The 25,673-nt window shown below is 34.0% G+C and overlaps 2 protein-coding genes across 2 annotated transcripts; both read right to left on the reverse strand.

Moving 5' to 3' along the window:
- Positions 1-4,337: 4,337 nt before the first annotated feature.
- Positions 4,338-10,938, reverse strand: LOC132615876 (cellulose synthase A catalytic subunit 2 [UDP-forming]-like). Its single transcript, XM_060330473.1, has 13 exons — positions 10,265-10,938; positions 9,271-9,466; positions 8,985-9,190; positions 8,804-8,906; positions 8,538-8,721; positions 8,004-8,270; positions 7,575-7,920; positions 7,340-7,477; positions 7,135-7,260; positions 6,554-7,031; positions 6,237-6,430; positions 5,802-6,152; positions 4,338-5,316 (listed from the first exon to the last, which is right to left on the reverse strand). The coding sequence occupies exons 1-13, from the start codon at positions 10,349-10,351 to the stop codon at positions 4,732-4,734; spliced, it is 3,261 nt and encodes a 1,086-aa protein (XP_060186456.1). The 5' UTR covers positions 10,352-10,938; the 3' UTR covers positions 4,338-4,731.
- A 13,870-nt stretch (positions 10,939-24,808) lies between these two features.
- On the reverse strand, positions 24,809-25,276 carry LOC132612782 (uncharacterized). Its single transcript, XM_060326872.1, has one exon. It carries the CDS (start codon positions 25,274-25,276, stop codon positions 24,809-24,811), a length of 468 nt encoding a protein of 155 aa, XP_060182855.1.
- Between the last annotated feature and the right edge of the window lie 397 nt (positions 25,277-25,673).

The following is a 25,673-nucleotide window of genomic DNA, read 5'->3' on the forward strand; positions in this document are numbered from 1 at the left end:
AAATATAAAAGATATATATTTTTCTACTATTTAATAAGGAAATAATGTCATACAAAACGGTTGGAAGGAATACTTTTTGCAAGGGAGGGAAAGAGATGTCAATTTGAGAAAGAATAGTGAGTCGGCGGGTCATAACATACTGTGATTCGATTTAACCGATCAATGTGAATCATTTATTGATGATTTGTTTGTTGAGGATGATTGGATATCGTCTAAACCTACAAAGATGAACAATTAAACTCCAAATTGTTCCAATTTAGCTAAGAGGTATTTTTGTCTAAATTGTATTTCTGCATTAAGAAGTGGCTAAATATTGATTAATTTTCAGATAGTGACTAACTAATTTTTATTAGTGGTGTAAAAAAGTGACTAACTGTCCATTTTAGCCAATTTTAATAGGAAAAATTAAGCCCTGTGTCCATTCTTACTAGATATGGCCCAATTACTCATTTATTACCATTTAGTCAAACTTCTGTAAAACCCTAGTCCTAAAGTCCTATTCCCTTCTTCCTTTTTTTTTTTTTTTTAATTCTCAATCACCGTCGCACCAACACTCACCACCATTTGCCGCCTTATCTCTGCTGGCCGGAGATCTCCGGCGGCCTCCTTTCACCTTCAAATTATACCAATCAAATCGCCTCTTTCTCCTCTACTAAGATCCATAACCCAAAACCCTCAAAACTCAACTCCATCTCCACGAATTTCAAAAGATTTGAAATCCGTAGTTTCTTCCTTCTCAAATTCGTGAAGTTACACTCATTTTCACCACACAAAACATAAATGGATATATCTTGGATAGTTCTATCATTTGGCGGCGGTTTCATTTCGAACTCCGGCAATCGATTTTTCCGACAAATCGCCGGCAACTATTATCTGATTTTTCGATTTCTGTTTTGCTCTCGTGTTCTCTTGCGACGAAAAAGAGATGAATAATGTAATCTGTAGAAAGAATCTGAATTATCTTCACTTAGATTACAATTTTAATTTGAGGCATGTAAAGACACTAACTTGAACATAAGAAAAATGTAGCGGATGAGCTATTCATTTTGTAACTCTTTCTTGGATGAATTGTTTCCCTCCGTGCAATCTCAATTTTCAATGCATCCAATTCTTGATCTAGAACTTGTAAACATAGTGCAGATACATTTTTATACATAGTTATACAACGCTTATACATGGTTATACAAATCATATACATTATATATACATTGTATATGTATGTATAATAGTTTTAAGGATTATGCATTATCTATAGATTGTATTTGTAACGTATAGTAGTGTATAAAAGCGTATATAAATCACGTTATAAGGTAAAAGGATAACATTAAAATAGATTTGGTTCATGAAATTCAATGCAAACATATGTTGGTTTATTTTAGATACTAGTTTCACGAGGCTCGAGCTTAGCTTCAGATATAAAAAGTAATATTTTAATTAAAGAAATATAATTTATGTTAGTAATAATTAAACTTTAAATAAGTATATTTTCAATATATAAAAGCAAAACTTTCATTTTACTCTTTTAGTATCTTAACTTTCATTTTGATGAAATTATTTACTTCAAATTAAATGCGGAGCTATAATTTGAAATATATGAGTTTCGAATCCTAGGTTTTTAAGTTATTTAGTTCTAAATTAATAATTTATATATATTTAGTGAACTTTTAAGATAAATACAGAATTTGAACCAAAGTACTACCGAATCCGATCAAATCAGTAGATGATACTCTAATTCCCCCTACTTCAAACTAATTTTTTGTTTAAAAGATTAATTTTAGTTAACCCAACAAGCTATTTTAAAGATAACCCGATTTTGACTGATAATATTGTCTTCATTTTCAACATTATATAGCATCATTTAATAATTTTTAAAACTATCTGAAAATCATTTTTGTACTAAACTTGGTAAACACATATGAGCTCATTAAAGTATAAATATAAAGTAAAAGAAATGCCTACATATGAGTAAAAGAAATTTCAGAAATTCTCTAATTTCATAATACGAATATAAATTAAAAGAAATGCTTACATGTAAAAATCTATAATAAGCAACAAATGTAAAAAAGAAAACAAAGAGCAACAAGAAGCAAGAATATCTAGCGAAGAAATGACTATTTTTTAGCTTAATAGATAAGATCAATAGAAGAAAACAACAGGGAAATAAAGTGCAGCGGATGGGGCTGCTCCTTCCTTAATCTGGGGTCTCAGGTTCGAGCCTGGGTATGAAAAAATCCTTGGTAGGGAGCACTTCTCCCGATTGGGCCCTATGCGACGCGAATTTGGATTAGGCGAACTCCAATGCGGGGACCGGATACTGGATAACAAATAGGCATATAAGGCAGAATGTTTGACAACTTTTAAAAAGTAGACCATAAGAACAAAAAAAAAATGACTTTCAAAATTAAGGTCAGGACCTAGAAGTAATTAATTGAAAAGTTTGACATTTTTTTGGAAAGTTTTGTAAGGACTACAAAAGCCCTTTTGTTGTCCCTTATATGTAGTAGTAATAAGATTGTAAATTGTTCGTTTGGACAGAACCCCATATTAATAAGGGTTTTGTTAACATTTTTTTGTGCAGATTGCTCTTTGAAGGCACTGGTCTTTTAATTTTTGTCCCTCAAATTGTTGGTCTTTAATTTTTTTCCTTCGCCTAATACCATGAGGTTTGGGGTTCGAACCTTGGCTCAATCAAAAAAAAAAAATCGCAAGGCAGAGTTTTGCAAAATTACAACTGAGCAAAAAAAATTTAAAAATTATCTTAATGCAAACCTCTACCTTAAGATAGAGTTTTGCCTTATGCTTGAAGGCAGTGGCGGAGCCAGGATTTTCATCCAGGGGGTTCAAAATTTTTAAAAGGTAAATACACGAAGAAGTCAGGGGGTTCAACATCTACTATATATACATAACAAAATAATTTTAACTTTAAAAATACACTGTAATTTTTTACCGAGGGGGTTCGGATGAACCCCCTGAAGCCAATGTGGCTCCGCCCCTGCTTGAAGGCAAAACTCTGCATTATGCCTTAAGGTAGAGTTTGTCTTATGCCTGAAGGCAAAACTCTGCCTTAAGTAGAGTTTGTAGTCAAAACTCTGCCTGATCAGGTAGAATTTGACTGCAAACTCTACTTAATTCAGAGTTTGAAACTCTAGCTGAAGGGATAGTTTTACAGGCAAAACTCTGCCTTGCGAATCCAAACTTTACTTTGCGATTTTTTTTTAATTTTTGCTGAGTAGGAATTCGAACTTGGAACCAAAGATTTTTAAGGAAGGCTAAAAATTAAAGATCACCAATTATAGGGACAAAAATTAAAGACCATCCCCGAATAAGCACAATCGTGCAAATTGCCCTTTTGTTAATAGTTGAGGGAATGGGCCATTATTATTTCCTGATGAAATTTGATCAATCCAATTTGTGACCCATTATAATCTTTTTTTTTTTAATCAAAATTTTGAAGAATTCTTTTTTGTATATACGTTAAGAGATATGAAAACAAAGCATAAGACATCTTTACATAATTTCATTTCCTGGTCAAATTATAAAGAGTTATGTTGAACTATTTCCTCTTTGAAATTATCACAGAACTCATTCCTTCCTATCCACTATTATTCTATATCTGATGCCATTGACAAACATGTACCTATGGTTGGCGGGAGATTTACAAATCATATGATATGATTTCAAATCAAATGCAATCACAAGGCAATTATGAGCATTCAGCCTCCGGAAGAAGTAAAAACATACTTCAGGGAGACTTTATCTTTATTTGTTAATGGGCAGAGATAATACACACACACACAGAGGAGGACTTCATATTTAGACCCTCAAGAAAGGTATACCACACAACAACAACAACAACAACAACAACATAGTGAAATCCCACATCTTGGGGTCTGGGAAGGGTATAATGTACGCAGACCTTACTCCTACCAAGGTAGGATGGCTGTTTCCGAGAGACCCTTGGCTCAATAGAAGCATAAAAAGGGAGTCAGATAAGGTTAAAAGATTTAAAACGATATTGCAATGAAATAATGCAAGTGACACAGTAAAACAGGATAATCAAGGAATTCAAAGCGATATGGAAATGCAAATCACGAAAGCGGCACAGATAAAATAGAGTAATCAAAGTACAGAAAGTAGCAAATAATAACATAAATCAAAGCACAAGAAATTATAATGCGCTAATGCGCCTACTAATAAGGAAAGATAACGAGACTTATATACTAGCCTTCTACCCTAATGTGAGTCCTCCACACAACAGTATCACTAAATAATAATCGGACTTCTAAAATGCAAAACTTCGGAACTTCCAAAGACAAACATTGGTTGGTTCCAAGTCAAAACACAACAGGACATACAACTTCTTAGCTAAAGAGTATACAAATTTAATGCCCCCTTTTACAGAGGGTTAATAACTTTATGATTTAGTAGTATTCACTGACAAATAGATGGAACTCCAAAAGAAGAGAAGTATTCCACAAAATAAAGAATAAATGAAACAAATTGTAAACAAATATGAATATATATATGTCAGCTCCCACTGCTTCATATCTACACTGACGACTTTCCATCTATACTCCTACCTTTTTGTTCTACCACCAACCTTGTACATATATCTATTCCGGCAAAAACTCCCACAGTACTACACATCAAACGTCTGGCCCGCGAAAGGAAATCCCAACAATGGGTTCTTAGAAACATTCTGGACTCAATATAGTCTCTGGAGTTTTAGACTTAATCGTCACAATTCAATCCGCAGACTTCTAGGAGCGGGCCATCTCTTGAGACAAACGGGTTGACTCGTACCCACAACAATGTCAGTATTGAAGCAAGCAGAATCGACCATACAACAACTATGGTCGGGGTTCGCTCTTGCTTTCCCATTAATCCTTTGAGGAACGGGAAAAGATGAATAATAACCCACAAGGCGAAGAATAGCCTACCAAATAAGGGTCCCCAAGAATCATAACCGTTGTTTATTGCATTCGAGACACCAACCACCACACCAACTATGTTTATTAATAGCAAAGTCGTTGGTGGGATTAATAATGATGTCCACTTGAAAATATAGAGATCGGAAAATGCTCCATCGTCTCCTGCTTTGGATGTGACAGTGAAACTTGTCTCCACACCAGCCAAAACCTTGAGCAATCCTTGAAAGAGAGCAAAAAAGTGGGAGGAAGCACCTCCAATAACCCAAAACTGCTCATTTCTCCACCAATCATCTATACCAACACCACCCCACTGCATTTCAAGGACACCCGTGGCAGCAATAGAGATGAAAAGTGAAATAAATATAATGCTGGCATAATTACTGATCTGCAAATGTTTAAACATACACAATTAGCGGACAACCTCAATTAACTTCAAGAAAATTGTAAGTCACTATGAAGTGAATGATCAGACCAAATGAGAATAGAAGTACCCATTCTCGGTAGTTAGATTATCTATTTGGTATCTCACTAAAGCTATGCAATGCATGTAAGACGAGCATTGATATATATTGTTAAGCTGATGAAAGTCATAAACTAGCAACTTGAGTTTTATCATATCATTCTTTCTTACTGAGGATATTAGAAAGTGAGTAGTGTGGTTCAGGTTTAAAGTTTCTCGATGTAGATCCAGTTATTGTGCTCGAACGGATATATAAATGGTTAAAGCTAAAGACCCAAGCTTATATGATGACCGACGTGACTCTAAATATGCACTTGACCTGCTGAACACTTAAAATGCAATCAACCGTTGATTTTCAGCAACTTTTTTAAGATTTAACAGGTTAATGGGGGAATCAGAAATTGAGTTACCGCAGGAACAATGAATTTTCCCGTGAGAAGGCAGATGGCTGGCAAGGAACAGTAGACAATCAAGGGGATGGACGTCAAAGGATATACAACAGAGTTTATGTAAGAGAATCGCTCCAGCCATTTCAATCCACCTCCATAGCCATACCAGATCGGGCAATGCTTGCTCAGCAAAATTTCAACTGATCCTAGAGCCCATCTAAGAACCTGATGGAGACGGTCTGAAAGATTTATAGGGGCTGAACCCTTGAAAGCAGGCAGCTTAGGCATACAATAGACGGACCTCCATCCATGGCAATGCATCTTGAATCCAGTCAAGATATCTTCCGTCACGGAGCCATAAATCCAGCCAACCTGGTTGAATGTTAAAAATTTCATAGAGTTAGTGGACCAAATTTAGTACAATTTTTTTAGATGGAAAATTTACTACGGTCTTACCTCCTTCCCCCATTCTGTTTTATCTTCATAACCACAGCTAATAACATGAATGGCTTCCTTCAAAAGTGATGAGGTACTGGCATCCTTTGGAAGACCGCCATTTTCTAAAAGTGTTGAGGCAACAAAAGCAGGAGACTGCCCGAATTTTTTCTCTAGTTTCACTTGGGAAGCCGGGCGTGGATCCACATTTGCTTCTGTAATGCAACATGAGTTAGTCTTTTCACCTCAATTGATCAGTGCATTAGTAACTTCCTTGTACATATTCTGTTACAAACGACTAGAACAACAATTATTCTTTAAAAACATAAAGGTCTAACCTTCTTCAATGGTTTCAAGAGCGTATATCTGCTTTGATGCCTCCCTGTGCTTTGGCTTCTTCTCTTTCTTTGTTTTCCCTTTCTTGTTCGTTTTGGATCTGAAGCAGCAACAGCAAAAGCACAGTTTAGGCCAGCAGTTGCAGGTTTTGCTAGGTCGCTTCTTCTTGGCAGGAGCATCATATCCATAAAGTGCATGCCTTCTGAAAACACACCCCGTACCAACATATATTGGTCCTTGTATACCATCCAAACCTTTCATGTTAATATCAAAGAAGACGACATTTCTGTTTGAGTATCTGTCATGACGATCAATCCCATCAAACCTTTGTGGAAACTGCACATAGCAGATTTTCTTTCCTGAAGTGGGATCCATCAAGAAACACATTGCTTCCCTCAACGCCTTGCTGTTGTTGATGTAGTGATCACAATCAACATTTAACAGGAAAGGAGCATTCGATATGACAGCTGAAACCCTCATCTGCATACCAGAAGGAAAAAGTCAAAATCAGAAATCCATGGTTCATGAATAAGAATTTTCTTTTTGTTTCCATATTTTGTGAAACATAACATCAGCTAATTACCAAGGCATTCATGGCGCCTGCTTTTTTGTGGTGATCAAACCCAGGCCTCTTTTCACGGGAAACATAAACCAGGCGAGGTAATTCATTTCCTTCAACATCTTGGACACCATCATGACCAAGGAATACCTATAGTAGAGTTTATCAGTAAAACTGAGGTATAAAAATTCCTCAAGACAAGATTTATGACAATATAAATTGGTCTTACCTGGATCATACCAGGATGGTCTCGGACATTGTTCCCAGGCCATGGTGTGCCATCCTGCATTGTCCAACCCTCTTCAGGAACCTTCTGAGCAGTTGCCACTAGAGCATTTATCCGGACTTTAAACTCTTCATATTCTCTCTGAAGCCATAAACACAAAAAAATATTCAGATCAAAAGCCCAACATGTACAAATATAAGTGCCCTGAAATAGGTTTTGATAAATATATGCTACAAACCTTCATGGCACGCCGTTCTCTTACAAATGCAGTATGAACTTTATTTTTCAGATAGTCCATCTTTAGAGAAAAATACCATTCTGGAGCACGGGGTTCAATATTATACTTCTTGCAGAAAGGAACCCATTTTCTTGCAAATTCAGATGTCTCAGAAAGGGCTTCAAAAGTAAGCATTGCTGCACCATCATCTGAGACATAGCATGTAACTTTGTCCACTGGATAATCCACAGCAAGAATGGATAAAACAGTGTTTGCAGTGATTAATGGTGGTTCTTTCAAGGGATCAACTGTGCTGACAAAAATGTCGACAGGAGCTAACTCTGAAGGCTTTCCTTCTTTTTCATACCTGAAATGATAAAGCTTGTGAGCAATTCTTCTCCCTGAAAACCCATTAAGGCTATTCCAAAAAATTGTAACATTGAACCCTACCTGAGTGAAAGCCGATCAAGATATGTTTCTCGAACTATAGGGCACCACTTTGGGAATTGATCAAGAATCCATGAAGCAGCAAACCATATCTCACAAATAACCGATGTCAACCACAGGCCAATTGCATCATGAACTGGATGAAGAATTCTATAATGGAAGAAGAGGCCAAGAATTGCTAGACGGAGTATGATTAGAATTCTGTACGGGTTTATCCTGCTTGATTTTATGGGCAACTTTCTTGATAGTGGCTGCCTTCCTTCATCCATCCTGAGAGAATGAGCATTTATCAAAAGCTTGCTTAAACTATTCACAAATCTTAATCACTGGTATTCAATCTTTTCCCAGAAAGACATTTGTAGTTATCCTTAAGTGCATCTAGTACGCCACCCATTCAGAACTAGAGCTGTTGAAACAGTATTTATATTTCAAGATGATTGATAGTACTTTTTATCCTGCAAACATTTTAATAGGTTCCCTTCCGCACTTTTGTCAATTGAGCCACTAACAAAACAGGACGCAAAAATATTTACATACATAGGCAAATCAGGATCATCCATATTATCCCCATGAAAGCCCCCACCACCATCTCCTTGATGCTTGACCACCTGGAGCTTCTCATTCTGCTTTTTCTTCCAGTCTTCCATTCTGTCCTTCCATGCAACACTTCCATAGCCATATAACGCAACGTCTTTCTGTGGAACCATTGGCCTTGGATGCACTAGGACATCAAAAAAAAAAAAAAAATCAATCAGGTACACAATCTAGAGAAAACACAACAAGAATGGACTAAAATAACTTACAGGAAGCTGATGACTCAGTATGAAGAGTTGGATAAATCCCATTTCCAAAGCCATTAGATGGAGGCACTATGAGAGCATGCTGATCAGAAGAAATCTGAGCATCCTGCATTAGGAAATTGCAAGCATTAGACTTAAACATCTTCGAGATTATTCAAATTAAGGGCTTTACAGGGATAGTTACCTCTTCACCATAGGTCAAAAGAGGTATTTCTATTCCAGGAGTAGATGAATCTTGTCTTGAGGATGTAGCATTTTCATACGAACCGCCATAAACAGAGGGAACTGGACCTGAACCTTGGCGGCCTAAAGTCCCAACACCATAATCGAACTCGTGCTCTATGTCATCAGTGTCATCTTCTTCCTCATCACCCTCAACACGCGGACTACCTGAAATGAAAACCCATACATCAATGCCCATATTCAGCTGACGTTTCTAGTTTCGCAACCGAGAGCAACAGCTTACATACCCTTAATCCTCTTGTATCTAGTTTTGCACTGAGGGCAAGCTTGATTTCCTTCTCTTCTTTCATACTCATAACAAGGTCTACAAACAGGGAAAGCACATTCATTGCAAGCAACAAATAACTCTCCATCAACAGTAATCTCGATTTCATCCCCACAAATCCAACACACTTGTCCACTTAATTCACGCACCGATTTTATCTGAACAGCAAAAACATCATCAAGAACAAAAGTTCCACTGCAGTCAGCATCAAATTACCAGAAACAAAGTATAATCTTCATAGATTACAATATATTCCAGCATCACAAAGGATAAGTTCAAAACTTAGGTTGATTTTATTCACAAAAAATCAAGATCTATTGATACAGAAGGAAAGGGGACAAAACTAAGGACAAGATGCCTCAACAAAAATCAGAAAACATTCAATGTTTTGGGGCTGCATTTCACAAAGCCAAAGAACAAGTAAAAAATAACTAGAAGATTTTAGAAAAAAAAACAAAGAATGAACCGTTGTAATCCATCCATAATAATTTCAAAAGCTAACTAGTATTTGCATACACCAATTAGCCAACAAAAGCTGACAAATTGCAAGACAAAGCAGCTAAACCCTTCAACAATATGTTAAAAGTGTAATTATCAGTAAATAGTCCAAAAACCACTCAAATTTAAAATTTTAAAAAAAAGTCAAAGAACATCAAGGAAAACTAACAATCACAAAATACAGCTGAAATAAACCCTCCAATCAAAGAAAGAAATGAAGACAAAGGTAAAAAAAGAAGTAGAAAAGCAAAATATTTTCTCAGAAACAAATCCCCTTTAAGCCAAAAGAACCAATAATCTAAATACAGAAACTAAGCAAAAAGCAAATTTTTTTTTTTTTTTGGTAAAGCAGATTTTTTTTTTTTTGCAAGAAACCCTAAAAATCACCAACAAAGGGCAAATGATATATGAAAAACACACAATATAACAAAAATGAGGGATTTTTAGAGAGACTTTACCCTTCCAATTTCATCAGCATTGATGAGCACAAATTCATTTCTATTATGTGAACCAGCAACAAGCCTTCCTCCAGTATTCATAGCCATTTTTCACAATCCAAAATCCCAGTAAAAATAATAAATCTTGAAATTTATCAAAAACCCCACTTAAAGATTCAACCTTTCAATGCACAAAATCAATAAAGGTGCCACCTTTTTCCACTAAAAACTAAATCTTGGAAAATAGTGTAACCCCCCATCAGAAAATACCCAAACTAAAAGACCCCAACACTGAAAAAAACCACACTATAAATAAATAAATAAAATAAAACAAACCCCAATTAGGAGAAAACCACAGAAACAAGAAATTATAATATTGTAGTAATGCTTGTGGTATTTGACAAGGAAAAAAAAACTTTCTTTTACAAGCTAAGACTTGACTGTAATATGGCTGGCAGTGGGAAAAGAAAGAAAAGAAAAGAGAAGTGGAAACAGTGAACAGTCTATCAAAATGACACGAGTATAGAGAGTAACATTGAAATGTGTACACATAAAATAAAATGTCCAAACCAAACTAAGCCTTGTGAAAGATACACAGAATGTGGCTGGGTAATCTAGAGCCTTTTCAAACGCCCCCACCCCCTCCTAATATATATATAAGTTGGGATAAAAAAAAAAAAAATTGATATCAATATGTGTGATTCTTGTATGAGCAAAATATAAGCAATAACTCACTCTATTCTAAAGAAGAAAGTGAGTGCTGTGGGGCCAAGATTGTTGTAATGGTGACATGTCCCCACAAAACAGTTGGTAACAATTAAAGCTATATACCAAAAAAATGAAATCAAGAAATGAATAATGGGGTGTTTGACAATAGAAAAGAAAAACAGCTAAGAGAGAAAAGAAGAAAGTTTGGTAGTCTTTGCTTTCCTATACCTTATCTTATATTTTACTACACTTGTTTTGTTTTGTTTGGTTGTGTGGGTGTGTGTCTGTGTATATGTAATCAACAAGAAAACAATAAAAGAAGACTAATCTATGGAGTTGTATTGGCAGGTTTCTTGGGAATTCTTTAAAAGGGTGTCACAATTTTAGTGTGTAGTGGGTATATATATGTTACTGTATAACTTTTGTGTATATATGTAACAGCAATTGTGTGTTACAGAAGGACAATAATTGAGAAAATGAAACAGAAACTATAATGAGCAAAAAAATAACGCGTTATTGGGGAAAAAGGGAACTAAACCGCGTGAACAGATCCTACTTACTTGGTTTATGTGGGTGAGAGGAAGAAGGAAGAGATAGGAAGCTTTCTTTTTAATTTTATATGTTTTTGTGCAAACTGCAAAGAGAGAGAAGTTGTTATCGTAATAAGGAATGTTACAAATGCAGTGAATGTATGTAATGTGTAATATAATTTTTTTTTTCTGTACCTGAGTAGTACTTGTAACAGTGAATGTATGTAATGTGTAATATATAAGTATTATTTTCTTGTACCATGGTACTTGACCATTGACTAGTGTGGGCACAACGAGATAAGAAAGGACTGTTCACTAGCTTTTTACTGTTTAGCTTTTTAAAAAAAATAGTTTTCGACAATTTTTAAAAAGGGAATAGTGTTGCTCCTTGTGATTTTAGAGATTATTATTTGTTTTTTTATAATCGTGATGTCCGAATCAGCTTGAGCGTATCTCGATTAATTTTACGAGATATTTATCTCCTCCCACCAGCAATAACGAAAGGCTAGGACGAATGGACGAAATCACCTATAGTGTTTTTGTCTTTGCAGGATATGAACATGAGACTCGTGATTCTTAACTCATTTTGTTGACCACTAAGTCACGTCCTTGGATGTTTGAGAAATTATGCTCCCCCTATTTCAATTTATATAGCATAATTTAATTTGATACGGAATTTTCAAAATAAAAAGTCATTTTCGTTCTTAAAACTGTCTTAAGGTATCAACTAATAAGAAAGATATTAGACAACCCTCTTTTGGTTTTTTCACAAATAGAAAATTTTGAACCCCATTTTGATATTAAAAGAATTAGTAGCTATAACACAAATTTTCTTCGCATATTCTTTTTAGTCGAGCCTCTCGGTCTATCATCGTATTATACCTCGAGAAGTAGAAAAAAGTGTGATCCCATTCCACTAAAAATTTGAGGAATCGTTAATTATTAGCCTTTTGGGACTTAGGTTTAGAGCCCGTTTGGATTGGCTTATAAGTTGCTTATAAGCTGTTTTTAGCCTTTTTGAGTGTTTGGCTGGCCAGCTTAAAGTCATTTTGTGCTTAAAATAAGCTCAAAAAAATAATTAGGCCCATTTGACTTAACTTATCTAAAACAGCTTATAAGCCAAAAAAAAAAGTTAGACTATCCCAACTTATTTTTTTAGCTTATAAGCTGTTTGCAGCTTATAAGGCATAAGCCCATCCAAACAGGCTCTTAGACACGTTACACCATTTATATGATTATAAAAAGCAGGTCAATAAGAATAAAGCGGATTTCAAGTTCAGTTCCTTCAGAATCTGTAGCCAATCCTATTTCTCAAGGGGCACTTGACAATTGAATCCTACTTTGATCACTATTTTTATATATGTACTCATGCGAAAAGAAGGTTCAGCTCTAAGTTGTTCAAGAATAAGAGTGTTGAGTTTCTTGCCCCTTTGACCTAGGATTAGTTAGTTTTATTTTTCGATGGGGCGAGAAATAGATATAACTCAGCGGTAGATCATCACATTGACGTGGTGAAAATCATTAGTTCGAGCCTGATTATCCTTGAGCCCAATATTATTTTTTCTAAGTATAATTTTCACAAATAGCTACCTTTTAGCTGCTTCTAACAAGCTATAACTACAAGTTCATTATTTACAATTCGTAGCTGGTTTTTCCTATATTTAGGTCCTAGACGCGTCGCATAAATATAGCCAAAATATAAACTAAATACACGGAACTATTGAGCAAATAATGCCTCTATTTAAGGGATTTTTTTTTTCAAACTAAACAGAAATCTGTTTTTAATGTTCCATAAATCACGCAAATCTTATTCTCTTCCATATCTAATCACATATCTCATTCAACATCTAATCATTCACATAAAATTTGAATTCAAAAACTCTCTTCATATTTTTTCCCAAAATATAACTAAAAAAAATCTCTTTTTAATGTTCCATAAATCATGCAAAACTTGATTTGTTCATCAATTGAATTACACGTTTCACCATGTAATTGCAACTTTTTTATTTTTTATATTTTTCTGAACTTTTTAGTTGTTTTTCATATATATTTTGGCTATATTTTTTATTGTATTTTGATTATTATGTTCAATATTACTTATTCTGATTTCTGTTGACTATATTTAAGATATATTTTTACTATATTTAGAAAAATTTCAGAAAAAAAAAAGTTGCAGTGAAAACGTTGCTACCTCAATTATGAACTCAATTATAACTATATTTTGGCTATATTTTTTAATTATATTTTGATTAATATGTTCAATATTACTTATTTTGGTTTCTGTTGACTATATTTCAGATATATTTTTCATATATTTTTCAAAATTTCAGAAAAAAAAAATTAAAAAGTTGCAGTGAAAACGTTGTTACCTCAATTATGAACTCAACTTGAATTCGATATTTCAACAGATGAATTGAAATATATATTCGTCGTTTAAAACGCAGAAATTACAGAGAATCTTACATATTTTAGGAAATAGAGTTGAATTTTGGGGGTAAAAGGTTGAAATTAATGAGCAGTTAATTCAGAGTAAAAAAAGGAAGTGAAAGAAATCAGAAACTGATTTGAAAAACACGAAATTAGGGGAGATGGGGAGTTAGAAACGTGTATATTTAGAAAAAGGGGGGAGAGAGAAAGTGTGCAGCTAAAAAATAGGAGTGTGGGGAGTGGTAAGTTAATTGGTAGAAAAGTGGGTAGCTATAAGTTGTAAAAATATAATGTTATAACTACTAAACTTAATTATTAAAAAGTATAGCTATGTTCCATAAATATATAACATAGTAAACTATGCCAAGTAAAAATTGGATTGCTCCCCCGCCGGAATACTAATAAAAATATATGGTCACACAAAATGCAAAAAAGAAAGTAAGTCAGAAGTGACTTTTTGAAGTTTTAGCTAGTAGAATGAATTTACAAAAAAATGCCAAAATAAAAATTAAAGAGCAAATTGCTGCTCCTTCAATTTCAAATTATCTATTGTGATTACTAACAATAGTTTTCTTAAATTATTTATCGTTTTAGAAGTTTAAGACACAACTAATTATTTCTTCCCATTTTATCCTTAGTAGAACTTTATCATTGATGAAGATAACACATTAATAGAGTAAATATTTAATGGAGAAAGCTTATAACTTTGACATAAATAAGGGTAGAATTAGTCAAATACCTCTCCTCTAATTCTTAAGGGGCGTATAAAATAAAAATAAAAAAAAAAGATACATAATTTGAGACGAAGGGAGTATATAAAGACCAATGGCATGATTATGATTGTTAACGCCGAACATGGTAATTCCAACATATTACCAAAATATAAGACCCATCTTACTAATGCATAATCAATAAAGTTTGAGTAAGTAATCTGATTAAATAAGCAACAACATTACTATAAAAATATTTAGTTCGAAAATGAGTTATTAATTCCGAAAGACAAAATATAATGAAATGAGTATAATTTACTTTATCTTGAAATATCTAATTTGAGAAAAACCGTCTATATTTGTGGTTAATTGATATACTCAAAGTATTTTTATTTTATTTTTAGTTTTTAACTTAGCACTATATCTTATTTTGCTATTTCTCTTTGCATTTTTCTAACTGAAATTTTGTGGTCCTACAACTTCAAATCCGAAAGATAGCAATTTATCTTTCAAGAGATGCTATATTTCTGGAAATATGTACATAAGAGTTTTACAAAGATAGTGGAGAAAAAGGGATACAATTTTATAATTCATAAATAGATAACAGTAAACATATTACTTTTAAAATGCATTAAATCACTATTTAAACGACTTATAGTGAATTAAAGAAGTGGCATTCTCCTTCAGGAAATTTCAAAATTTTGTGGTGCCTCGTTTTCTTTTCAAAAGATCAAAATCCCTTCTTGTTATATTTTCTCCTTTCTTTACGGGGCGAATAGCATTTTTAGTCTCTCAATTATTAATAAATTATCACTTTGATCCTTGTGGTATTTAATTAAACACATTTAATCTTTAATAAGTTGATCTATGCTCCCTTCTTTCCCGTTGTCATATTCGGTGGATACACTCTTCACTTAAAGGCGGATAGGCACTTAGACAACTTTTTAGATTGAATAAACTTACTATTTTCTAGTTTTTTTTTTCCTGAGTGTTAAAATGATTGATTTTTCATTTGCCTCGCAAGCGCACACTTGTGCAGAGTAGATCATTTGAACGTCTATGGCACATACCCAGTTCGAGCCTAGTGGACCTGGTATTAGAGGCAGCACTTTGATCCCTTTATTTGTGAAAATACGCAAATTTATTAGTTCTAGTTTCACCATGTTAAATTTTTACTGCTATTTCATATTTGATGATAATATAATCTAAAAAATAGCTCAAGTAGAATACACTTTATACAAGAGACTAAAAATAGATATTTTCATTAATTAGAAATTAAATATCAATAGTAAAAATATTAGAATAATTAAAATAAAAATTTACAAATAATAACCGATGGACCGAAGTATTATTATACACCTCTCTTTGTAAATCAATCTTTTAAGTCCTCGTTATCCGTTTTCTATCCTCCACAAAAATTCAATGACCGTGTGTTCACGGGTCCAATAGTCTCGTCTTGGATTTATTTATCTAACAAATATGATTGAAATGTAAAATGCTATAATAGCTCAGTAACTGATTTTTCTGTTCCTCCTCTTAAAAAAAGTATATTAATTCGAAATAATAAATTATTGTAATATGTATGAAAAGAAACAACATGGCCGAGGGACAATATAAGTTATGGTTGGATGAATTCAATAATTTTTTGTTAGACATTGTACTTGTATTAAAAAATTCATTCAAAGTGGACCCATGGGTATGTTAAGCGTGTATGTTGCAACACTCAATACAAATTTGGTTTGTGGCGTTTTAAGCGAATGTTTATTCCACTTTTAAAAAATAGAAAGGGGAAATATGACTCCGATAAAGTAAAAGTGTGTTATAGCAAAATTTGGATATAGTATAAGCATTATTTTAGCCATTTTCCTTAAATAAAAATAACGAGTTTTTGAAAATAAAGTTAAAGTACTTATTTCTATTGAGTCGTGACAATTTTGGTGTCTAACTCAGAGTCATTACCACCGACAAAACCTAAAATTATCAAGTGCAATCAAATGTCATCAACTATAAATTCATCAGCAAAAACGTACTGTTTAATAAGAATAGAGAACACGCTGATGGTAGTCATTTAGTAATATCTCACATCATCACTGATACCAGCTGGCAAATTGTACAGAGCAAACAATCAAAGAATTTATGAATGTTGAGTCTCTAGTTTTGTCTGCTTTCAATGAGCTGACCTAACCTATTATCACTTACATCTGTTAACGGTAGTACTTAATTCATGTACACAAGCTGTATAATTTGGAAATAAATCGTCCCCGTGTTTAAACTACTATTTGCTGGCACTGAGCCTGTTTGGATTAGCTTGAAAAAAATGATTTTGAAGCATAAGTGCTTAAAGTACTTTTAAGTATTGAAAGTTATTTTATAAATAAGCAGTTACGTGTTTAGATAAAAGTGCTTCAAGGATTTTTAGAAGTAGGGGTAGTATTGGAATTAAGAGAAAATATAAGGGATAAAAGAATAAAATTGTTGGTCAAACCGAAATGACTTTTAAGCCAAAAAAAAAAAGTAAGTTGGGGTTGAGCAACTTCTTGATTTTGGCTTATTTTAAGCACTTTGTAACTTAATTTAAGTTGTTTTCTATTTTTGTCAAACACTCACATAAGTTAAAAATGGCTTATAAGTTGGTTTGACCAACTTATAAGTCAATCCAAACGGGCTCTTAGTTGACATGTAATCTTATCCAGAGGCGAATTCAGGATTTCATGAGGATGGGTTCACTATTGCTTTAAGATAAGATATAAAATTTTATAGGGACATCGACTTCTCGAGCAAAAGATAATTAATTATATTTTTTTAAGAAGTAAGTTGTTTTATAATTACAATGGTAAAAAAGTAGCTTTAGAAAATAATAGCAAAAATTAAAAAAGCTGCTCGGGTTGGGGATTGAACCTGTGACCTTGAGAATACAAAGATAACCTTTGACAAGTGCTCCACTCAGCCTATTATGACCATGTGTTCACTTAATTAATATTAGATATATTTTCAAAATTATACACATAATATATTGAGATTAATCGAGTGACCATGTGTTCACGTGACCCAAAATTTACACACAAATTCACCGCTGATCTTATCCTTTTCTAAACTCTTTCCCTAGCTTTATAGGCTCTTATAGATATATTTTAAAAATTCATAAGTGTTCTAAGTTATATACATCAATAATATAAAAATCATTTTGCCATCAATAGATTAGCCTAGAAGGCACTGAAGATGAATCCATTGATTGACAAAGGACCTCTATCTATAAGGGCTTGTTTGGTACAAATAATCTCGAAATTATATTTGAGATGAGTTTATCCCATATTTGGTTGGAATAAGATCGCGGTATAACTAATCCCGAGATTAGTTATCTCGGGATTATGGTGTTATTTTATCCCTATGGGAGGGTGGAATAACTAATCTCGGGATAACTAATCTCAGGATAAGTTATCCTAGGATAACTTGTTTTCAACCAAACGACCCCTAAATGTTTTCATTATGGATCAGTCGACATTCGATTGGAGTGCTGAAGGCCATGAAAAGATCGCCCTACCAGTAAGAAGAGGGGGGAAATGTGTTATCTATCTCGACCAGAGTTTTCAGAGGCGTTTTCTGGACGGGGCATACCAAAAACGCTCTGGGGCGCAAATGAAAGGCGTAAATTCATAGATTGTACGCCCTAGAAGTTGAGGCGTAAGTCTTAGGCGCAAAAGCGTAAGCCCCATGCGTAAAGGCGTATGCCTCAGGCGTTAAATTTAATTGCTATTGTTTTCAAACTATTTTTGCCATATATTATGATTTTTATTATTGATGTAATGATGATATTTATACTTTATGTTATCATGTTGTAGTGATTTTTCTTAAAATATATAAATAAATAAATAAAGCAACTCTCCTAGAAAATAACACTGCCATAAATAGTGTTTTTAGGTGATTATGTCTGAAATTGATACGATAGAGATTTCATAGCACTATGTTCCTGAAGCAACTTCATCCATTTTTTGTCATTGCTCTTACATTTTTTGCCTTTCGATCTCCTCATTTGAATATATAAATAAAAGTCAATGAAAATATTAGTTGAGGATGGGAAGGACTAATTGATCTGGAGATCGATGATGAAGTAAATGAAAATTTCATTTTAAAGATTATCTACGCTATTATCATTTTTCGTGTAGTTACCTTTCTCAAATAATAATTATAATAATTTTTTTGTTTGTATTTTGCAGAATTTTAATTAAAACTTTACATTTGCTTATTTTTTAGTAATAAAATTATAAAATAGAAGATACATGAGACATACGCCCCCGTAGATCCATAGGACTTACGTCCCGTGTCTCGGGGCTTACGTCTCGCCTTGTGCTGCATAAAACGCCTCGCCTCGCGCCCCCGCCTCTTAAAACACTAATCTCGACCAATTATTTTTAGGAATTCCAAAAATTATTAATAGAAAGTCGACCACGCGAAATCAATGACTTAAAATAACCTTATAAAAAGAAATTAATTGTGTAGCCGAAAACTGAACAATGTTGTCACAAAAATTGTAAAACTTCATGGAAAACCTAATATTCTTGCAAAATTATTTACCCCTTGACCTTTTTAGCGATACGAATGTATTTAAGTAACTTTCGTATGTAAGATTATAATGAAAACACAATTTTTGTTTTTCTTTTAGACGAATACAAGATTGAGATTTTCTTTCCTAGAACGCGATTGATTTTAAAGATCACTTGAAAATCCTGTCCGGCTCAGAGAATCACTCTCATTGTTTAGCTTTTCGTTCCAAAGAAGCAACTCTTGATGATTTTCGGTGAGCCTAATAACACCCTCAGGTATGTTTTTTGTACAACCAAGCAAAGATTTAGTGCAGGCCGAAACGATACATCGTACACTAGTTACTAGTTAATTAGTTATAATATATTATTTCTCTATTTCTGTTATAAAGTAATAAAGCAAGCAAGAAGAGTATTGCAGAGAAAGAGAGAAGAGAGAGGAATTCTTATTTCTCTTATGAGGAATGAAATACAATGAAGAGAACCTCTCTATTTATAGGAGAGAATTGACTTGGTGCCAAAGTCACAAACCCTAAAATTCCTCCTAAAGATAGACATCACAATATTATAATAATATTTATAATACTCCTCCTTGATGTCTATTTCGATAGATAATATGCCTCATTAAAACCTTACTAGAAAAAACCCAGTGGGAAAAATTCTAGCGAAGGAAAAAAAGTACATATTTCTAATAATATATATTTTGGTTGCCTCATTAAAAACCTTACAAGAAAAATCTAGTGGGACAAAACCTTGTATGGAAAAAAGAGTACAACATGTATTAACTCCCCCTGATGAGAACTTCAGTCCAAATATTTGAGTCTTCGCATTCCAATCTTGTGCACCATCTTCTCGAAAGTTGCGGTAGGTAGAGACTTCGTGAACAAACCAGCCATATTATCACTTGAACGAATCTGTTGCACGTTGATATCACCATTCTTTTGGAGCTCGTGTGTGAAGAACAACTTTGGTGAAATGTGCTTTGTCCTATTTCCTTTTATGAATCCTTCTTTCAATTGGGCAATGCATGCTGCATTATCTTCATAAAAGATTGTGGGTATTTTATCACATTTCAAACCACACTTTTCTCAAATGAGATGTATCATTGACCTCAGCCACACAACTTCACGGCTCGCTTCATGAATAGCTATTATCTCAGCATGATTTGATGAGGTAGCCATAATAGACTGCTTTGTAGATTGCCAAGATATGGCAGCACCCCCACAAATAAATACATAGCCTGTTTGAGATCTAGCTTTGTGTGGGTCAGATAAATACCTTGCATCGGCATAACCAACAAGATCGGGACTGCAATTGCTAGAATAAAATAAGCCCAAATCGATAGTCCCCTTTAGATACCTCAATATGTGTTTAATTCCGTTCCAGTGTCTCCTTGTAGGAGCACAACTATGTCTCGCTAACACATTAACTGAAAATGCTATGTCAGGCCTTGTGGTATTGGAAAGATACATTAGTGCACCAATTGCACTAAGATATGGTACTTCTGGACCAAGAATTTCCTCATTCTTTTCTTGAGGTCGGAACGGATCTTTATTCGCATCAAGTGATCGAACAACCATCGGAGTACTTAACGGATGTGCTTCATCCATATAAAATCGTTTCAACACTTTCTCTGTATAAGCAGATTGATGGACAAAAATGTCATTTTGTCTTTCCAAGATCTTTCATCTCAAATTCCTTCTTTAAATAATCAATTGCCTTTTTGAGCTCTGTAGGAGTTCCAATAAGGTTTATGTCGTCAACATATACATCAAGTACAACAAACTCCGATATTACTTTCTTTATAAAAACACATGGGCAAATTGCATCATTTGTATAACCTTCCTTTAACAAATATTCACTAAGGCGGTTATACCACATGCGCCCGGATTGCTTCAAACATACAATGATCTTTGTAATCTAATTGAATACATTTGCCGAGACTTTAAACTACATGCTTCAGGCATCTTAAATCCTTCAGGGATTTTCATGTATATTTCATTTTCAAGTGATCCATATAGATAGGCTGTAACCACATCCATCAAATGCATCTCAAGTCTCTCATGGACAACGAAACTAATGAGATAACGTAATGTTATTGCATCCATAACAGGGGAGTATGTCTCTTCATAATCAACACCAGGCCTTTGTGAAAATCCTTGTGCAACAAGGCGTGCCTTATATCTTTGTATCTCATTTTTCTCATTTCTTTTTCGCACAAAAACCCATTTATAACCAACAGGTTTAATGCCATTAGGTGTTTAGACTAGAAGTCCAAAAACTTCTCGTTTGGTAAGCAAGTTTAACTCTGATTGAATTACCTCTTGCCACTTCGGCCAATCACATCTTTCTTGGCATTCTTTAACAGATTGGGGTTTAAGATCCTTACTATCTTGCATAATTCTTGTTGCAACATTATAGGCAAAGACATAATCCACATTTATTTCCAATCGATTCAAATTAGTCCCAACATTAATTGGATTAATTGATATTTCCTTATTTTCTTGAGTCTCAGGCTCATTGATTTCTTCAAGAATATCAGTATTGTTCAAATCTTGAATTTCTTTATGAGGTTCTTTTGTAGTGTCATCTTGACCATTTATTTTTCTTTTTCTAGGATTTCGATCCTTGGAACCCAATGGTCTATCACGCTTCTGGCGTGCTTTGGACTCATTTGCTATGACACTAGTAGATGGTCCTACAGGGACATCAATTCGAATTGGGACATTCTATGTAGGGATATGCGATTTAGTAATTCTTTTCAAATCTGTAAATGCGTCTGGCATTTGATTTGCTATTTTCTGCAAGTGAATAATCTTTTGAACCTCTTGCTCACAAATAGAAACATGTGGATCAAGACGAGACAATGATGAATTATTCCACAAAATTTCCCTTTTTATTTTATTATTCTCTCCCCCTAATTTTGGGAAAATTGTCTCATCAAATTGACAATCTGCAAATCGAGCAGCGAACAAATCTCCAGTTAGTGGTTCAAGGTAGCGAATAATGGAGGATGATTCAAACCCAACATATATTCCTAATCTTCTTTGGGGACCCATCTTGGTGCGATGTGGTGGTGCTACAGGCACATATACGACACATCCAAAAATTCTTAGATGGGATATATTAGGTTCTTGACCAAAAACCAATTGCAACGGAGAAAATTTATGATAGTTTGTCGGTCTGAGACGAACAAGTGTTGCTGCGTGCAAAATAGCATGACCCCAAACAGCCGTGGGCAACCTCGTTTTCATGAGTAATGGTCTTGCAATCAACTGCAGACGTTTAATTAATGACTCTGCAAGGACATTTTGAGTGTGAACATGAGCTACAGGATGTTCAACTCTTATCCCAATTGATAAACAATAATCATTAAATGTTTGGGATGAAAACTCTGCAGCATTATCAAGGCGAATAGACTTTATCGGATTATCAGGAAATTGTGCCCGTAATCGAATTATTTGTGCCAATAATTTCGCAAACGCTAGGTTGCGAGATGACAGTAGGCACACATGAGACCATCTAGAAGAAGCATCTATTAGGACCATAAAATATCTAAATGACCCACTAGGGGGGTGAATTGGTCCACAAATATCCCATGTATACGTTCCAAAAATTCAAGGGATTCAAACTCAACCTTTGTAGGTGATAGCCTAATAATTAACTTGCCTTGATAACAAGAAGGGCAAGAAAATTCATTGTTTAAAAGAATCTTCAGGTTCTTTAATGGATGCCCATTTGAATTTTCTATAATTCGTCTCATCATTATAGATCCAGGGTGTCCCAATCGATCATGCCAAAGTACAAACGTATTGGAGTCCGTAAACTTCTGGTTTACGACAGAATGTGCCTCAATTACTCCAATTTTTGTCCAATATAAGCCAGAAGACAAAGCAAGGAACTTTTCTATAACAACTTTCTGGCCAGAGACATCCTTGGTGATACCAATATATTCAAGATTCATCTCATCCATTGTTTTAATATGGTATCCATTTTGATGGATATCTTTAAAACTTAATAAGTTCCTTCTGGACTTAGGAGAGAACATGGCATCCTTTATAATGAGTTTTGTTCGCTTAGGCAAAATTATGGCTGCTCTTTCGGAGCCTTCAATCAAATTAGTACTACCAGAAATGGTATTAACATTTGCCTTGCCCATAAGTAAATGAGAAAAATATTTCTTGTCTTTGAAGATCGTGTGTGTGGTAGCAGAATCAATCAAACATATGTCTTCATAATTAGATTTTAATCCAAAATTACTTTGAGAGTTATCCATATCTTCGAATGAAATGACACAAACAAAGCAAAATAAATACTAAATATTAGTAATTCCAGTAAACTAAATACAAACCAAAGTTGTACAAACAAATGAAACTACATACCAATACAACGTTTCAATATAATAATCCAAGCCAGTATATCATGTAGGATATTTACTTATTAGGTCAACAGACTAATTTAATAACACATTTCTGTGGATAACCAAAAATTTCTTATACCGAAACAAGGACTCGAAATTAAAAATTATGGTTAACAGAGTTGCTGTAAACAATCGCTATAAATAGTACTGTACCCATAATTTCCTTTTCTTTAATTAGGAAAAATAAGCATTTACGAAGTGTAAAGCAAGTACATAAAATAAAAAAAATTCACATGCTATTCCTTAATCACGTGAGAATCAATCGTAAAGCAATATGCAGAGACGGGAATAACAAATATTAAAATACTTGGTGAAAAACATGATTGACTTTTAATCCAACCCAATCACTTTGTAACCATTCCTCTATTCTTCCGTTTCCATATATATCAAGTAGAAAATGGAAATTAAATAGGTATATGTATATAATAGAACTCAATGTAGTTGCAGTTATAACGTTTAACCAAATTGGTTATAGAATTTGCACCTTCATTAATGATTTACTCACGACGAATCAGATTAAAATTTTATGAATAACTAACTATAACAAACTGACTAAATCTAGACTAATTAAAAATACTACTCATGTAAACAGCTACTGTCACATGGTCTTTTATTCATCAACTACTACGACTAGTAAAAATTAAAATAAACAACTCAATCATCTCTAACCACAAAACCATCACTAATCAAGTGATCTATCTTTCCTTCAGGGTGCTCAAAGAAATCTGCTACATCCAAGTGTGTGATGTCATTTTGATTTTTAGAGATAAAATTAGCTTCAGGATTTTTCTCTTTTCTTTTAATTGATGCCTGATAAAGCTCAATCAAGTGCTACGCCGTACGACAGGTACGTGCCCAGTGTCCACTTCCACCACATCGATAGCATTTGTTTTTTCTGAGCCAGGTGCTTCTGGCACTTCATGCCTATCATCCTTCTTTTTCCCCTTTTAGTGGTGATTTTTCTTTGAAGAGGGATTAACACCAGGAAAATAATTTCTTCATTGACAATTATCACGACCACGACCACGACTATTATCACGACCACGACTATTATCATGACCACGACCTTTTCCACGCTTGGAGTGGTAGGCATATACCTCATTCACTTCGGGGAGTGGTGCAGCGCCAGTAGGTCGATTCTCATGATTTTTCATCAGCAAATCATTATTTTGTTCAGCCACAAGAAGATGAGAAATCAAATCACAATACTTTGTGAAACCTTTCTCTCGATATTACTGCTGCAGGAGCACATTCGAGGCATGAAAAGTGGAGAACGTATTTTCCAGCTTATCAGAATCACTAATCTTTTCTCCACATAGTGTCAATATAGAAGTAATTCTGAACATCTCAGAGTTATACTTCATAACTGATTTGAAATCTTGTAGCCTTAGATTGATCCATTTGTGTCGTGCTTTTGGGAGGAAGACCATCTTCAGGTGGTCATACCTTTCTTTCAAGTTTTTCCATAAAACGAGTGGATCCTTAATAGTAAGATATTCAATTTTCAGGTCCTCATCAAGATGATGACGCAAGAATATCATAGCCTTGGCATTTTCTTGGTTGGATGCTTTTTTATTTTCTTTAATGGTGTCTCTAAGACCCATAGCATCAAGATGAATTTCAGCATCCAACACCCATGATAGGTAGTTCTTGCCCGAAATATCAAGGGCAACGAACTCGAGTTTTGTAAGGTTAGCCATAAAATAGAGAGAATAAAAATAGTACCTTAGCCTTCAAAAATTCCTTGAGACGGTAGAGTCTCGTGTTGATAACGTGTTATAAAGTAATAAAGCAAGCAAGAAGAGTATTGTAGAGAAAGAGAGAAGAGAGAGGAATTCTTATTTCTCTTATGAGGGATGAAATAGAATGAAGAGAACCTCTCTATTTATAGGAGAGAATTGACTTAGTGTCAAAGTCACAAACCCTAAAATTCCTCCTAAAGATAGACATCACAATATTATAATAATATTTATAACAATTTCCAAATTATTATCAAGTTTGATATGGAGGATTACATGTCACTATAAGTCAACTAAACAATTTTGCATATTTAGGACTAACACAACATTGAATTGTTGTACCAGAAGCTATATAAAT

The sequence above is a fragment of the Lycium barbarum genome, chromosome 10 (genome assembly GCF_019175385.1).
Source record: "Lycium barbarum isolate Lr01 chromosome 10, ASM1917538v2, whole genome shotgun sequence".
In the NCBI taxonomy this organism is placed as follows: Eukaryota; Viridiplantae; Streptophyta; class Magnoliopsida; order Solanales; family Solanaceae; genus Lycium; species Lycium barbarum.

Excerpts from the sequence above, each read along its gene's own strand:
- LOC132615876 (XM_060330473.1), bottom strand. The coding sequence starts at position 10,351 with ATGGCTATGAATACTGGAGGAAGGCTTGTTGCTGGTTCACATAATAGA. Across the intron at positions 8,271-8,537 it reads GATGATCCTGATTTGCCTAT|GATGGATGAAGGAAGGCAGC; the intron begins GTATGTAAATAT and ends TCATTCTCTCAG. Across the intron at positions 7,261-7,339 it reads ACCATCCTGGTATGATCCAG|GTATTCCTTGGTCATGATGG; the intron begins GTAAGACCAATT and ends ACTCTACTATAG.
- LOC132612782 (XM_060326872.1), bottom strand. The coding sequence starts at position 25,276 with ATGGCTAACCTTACAAAACTCGAGTTCGTTGCCCTTGATATTTCGGGC.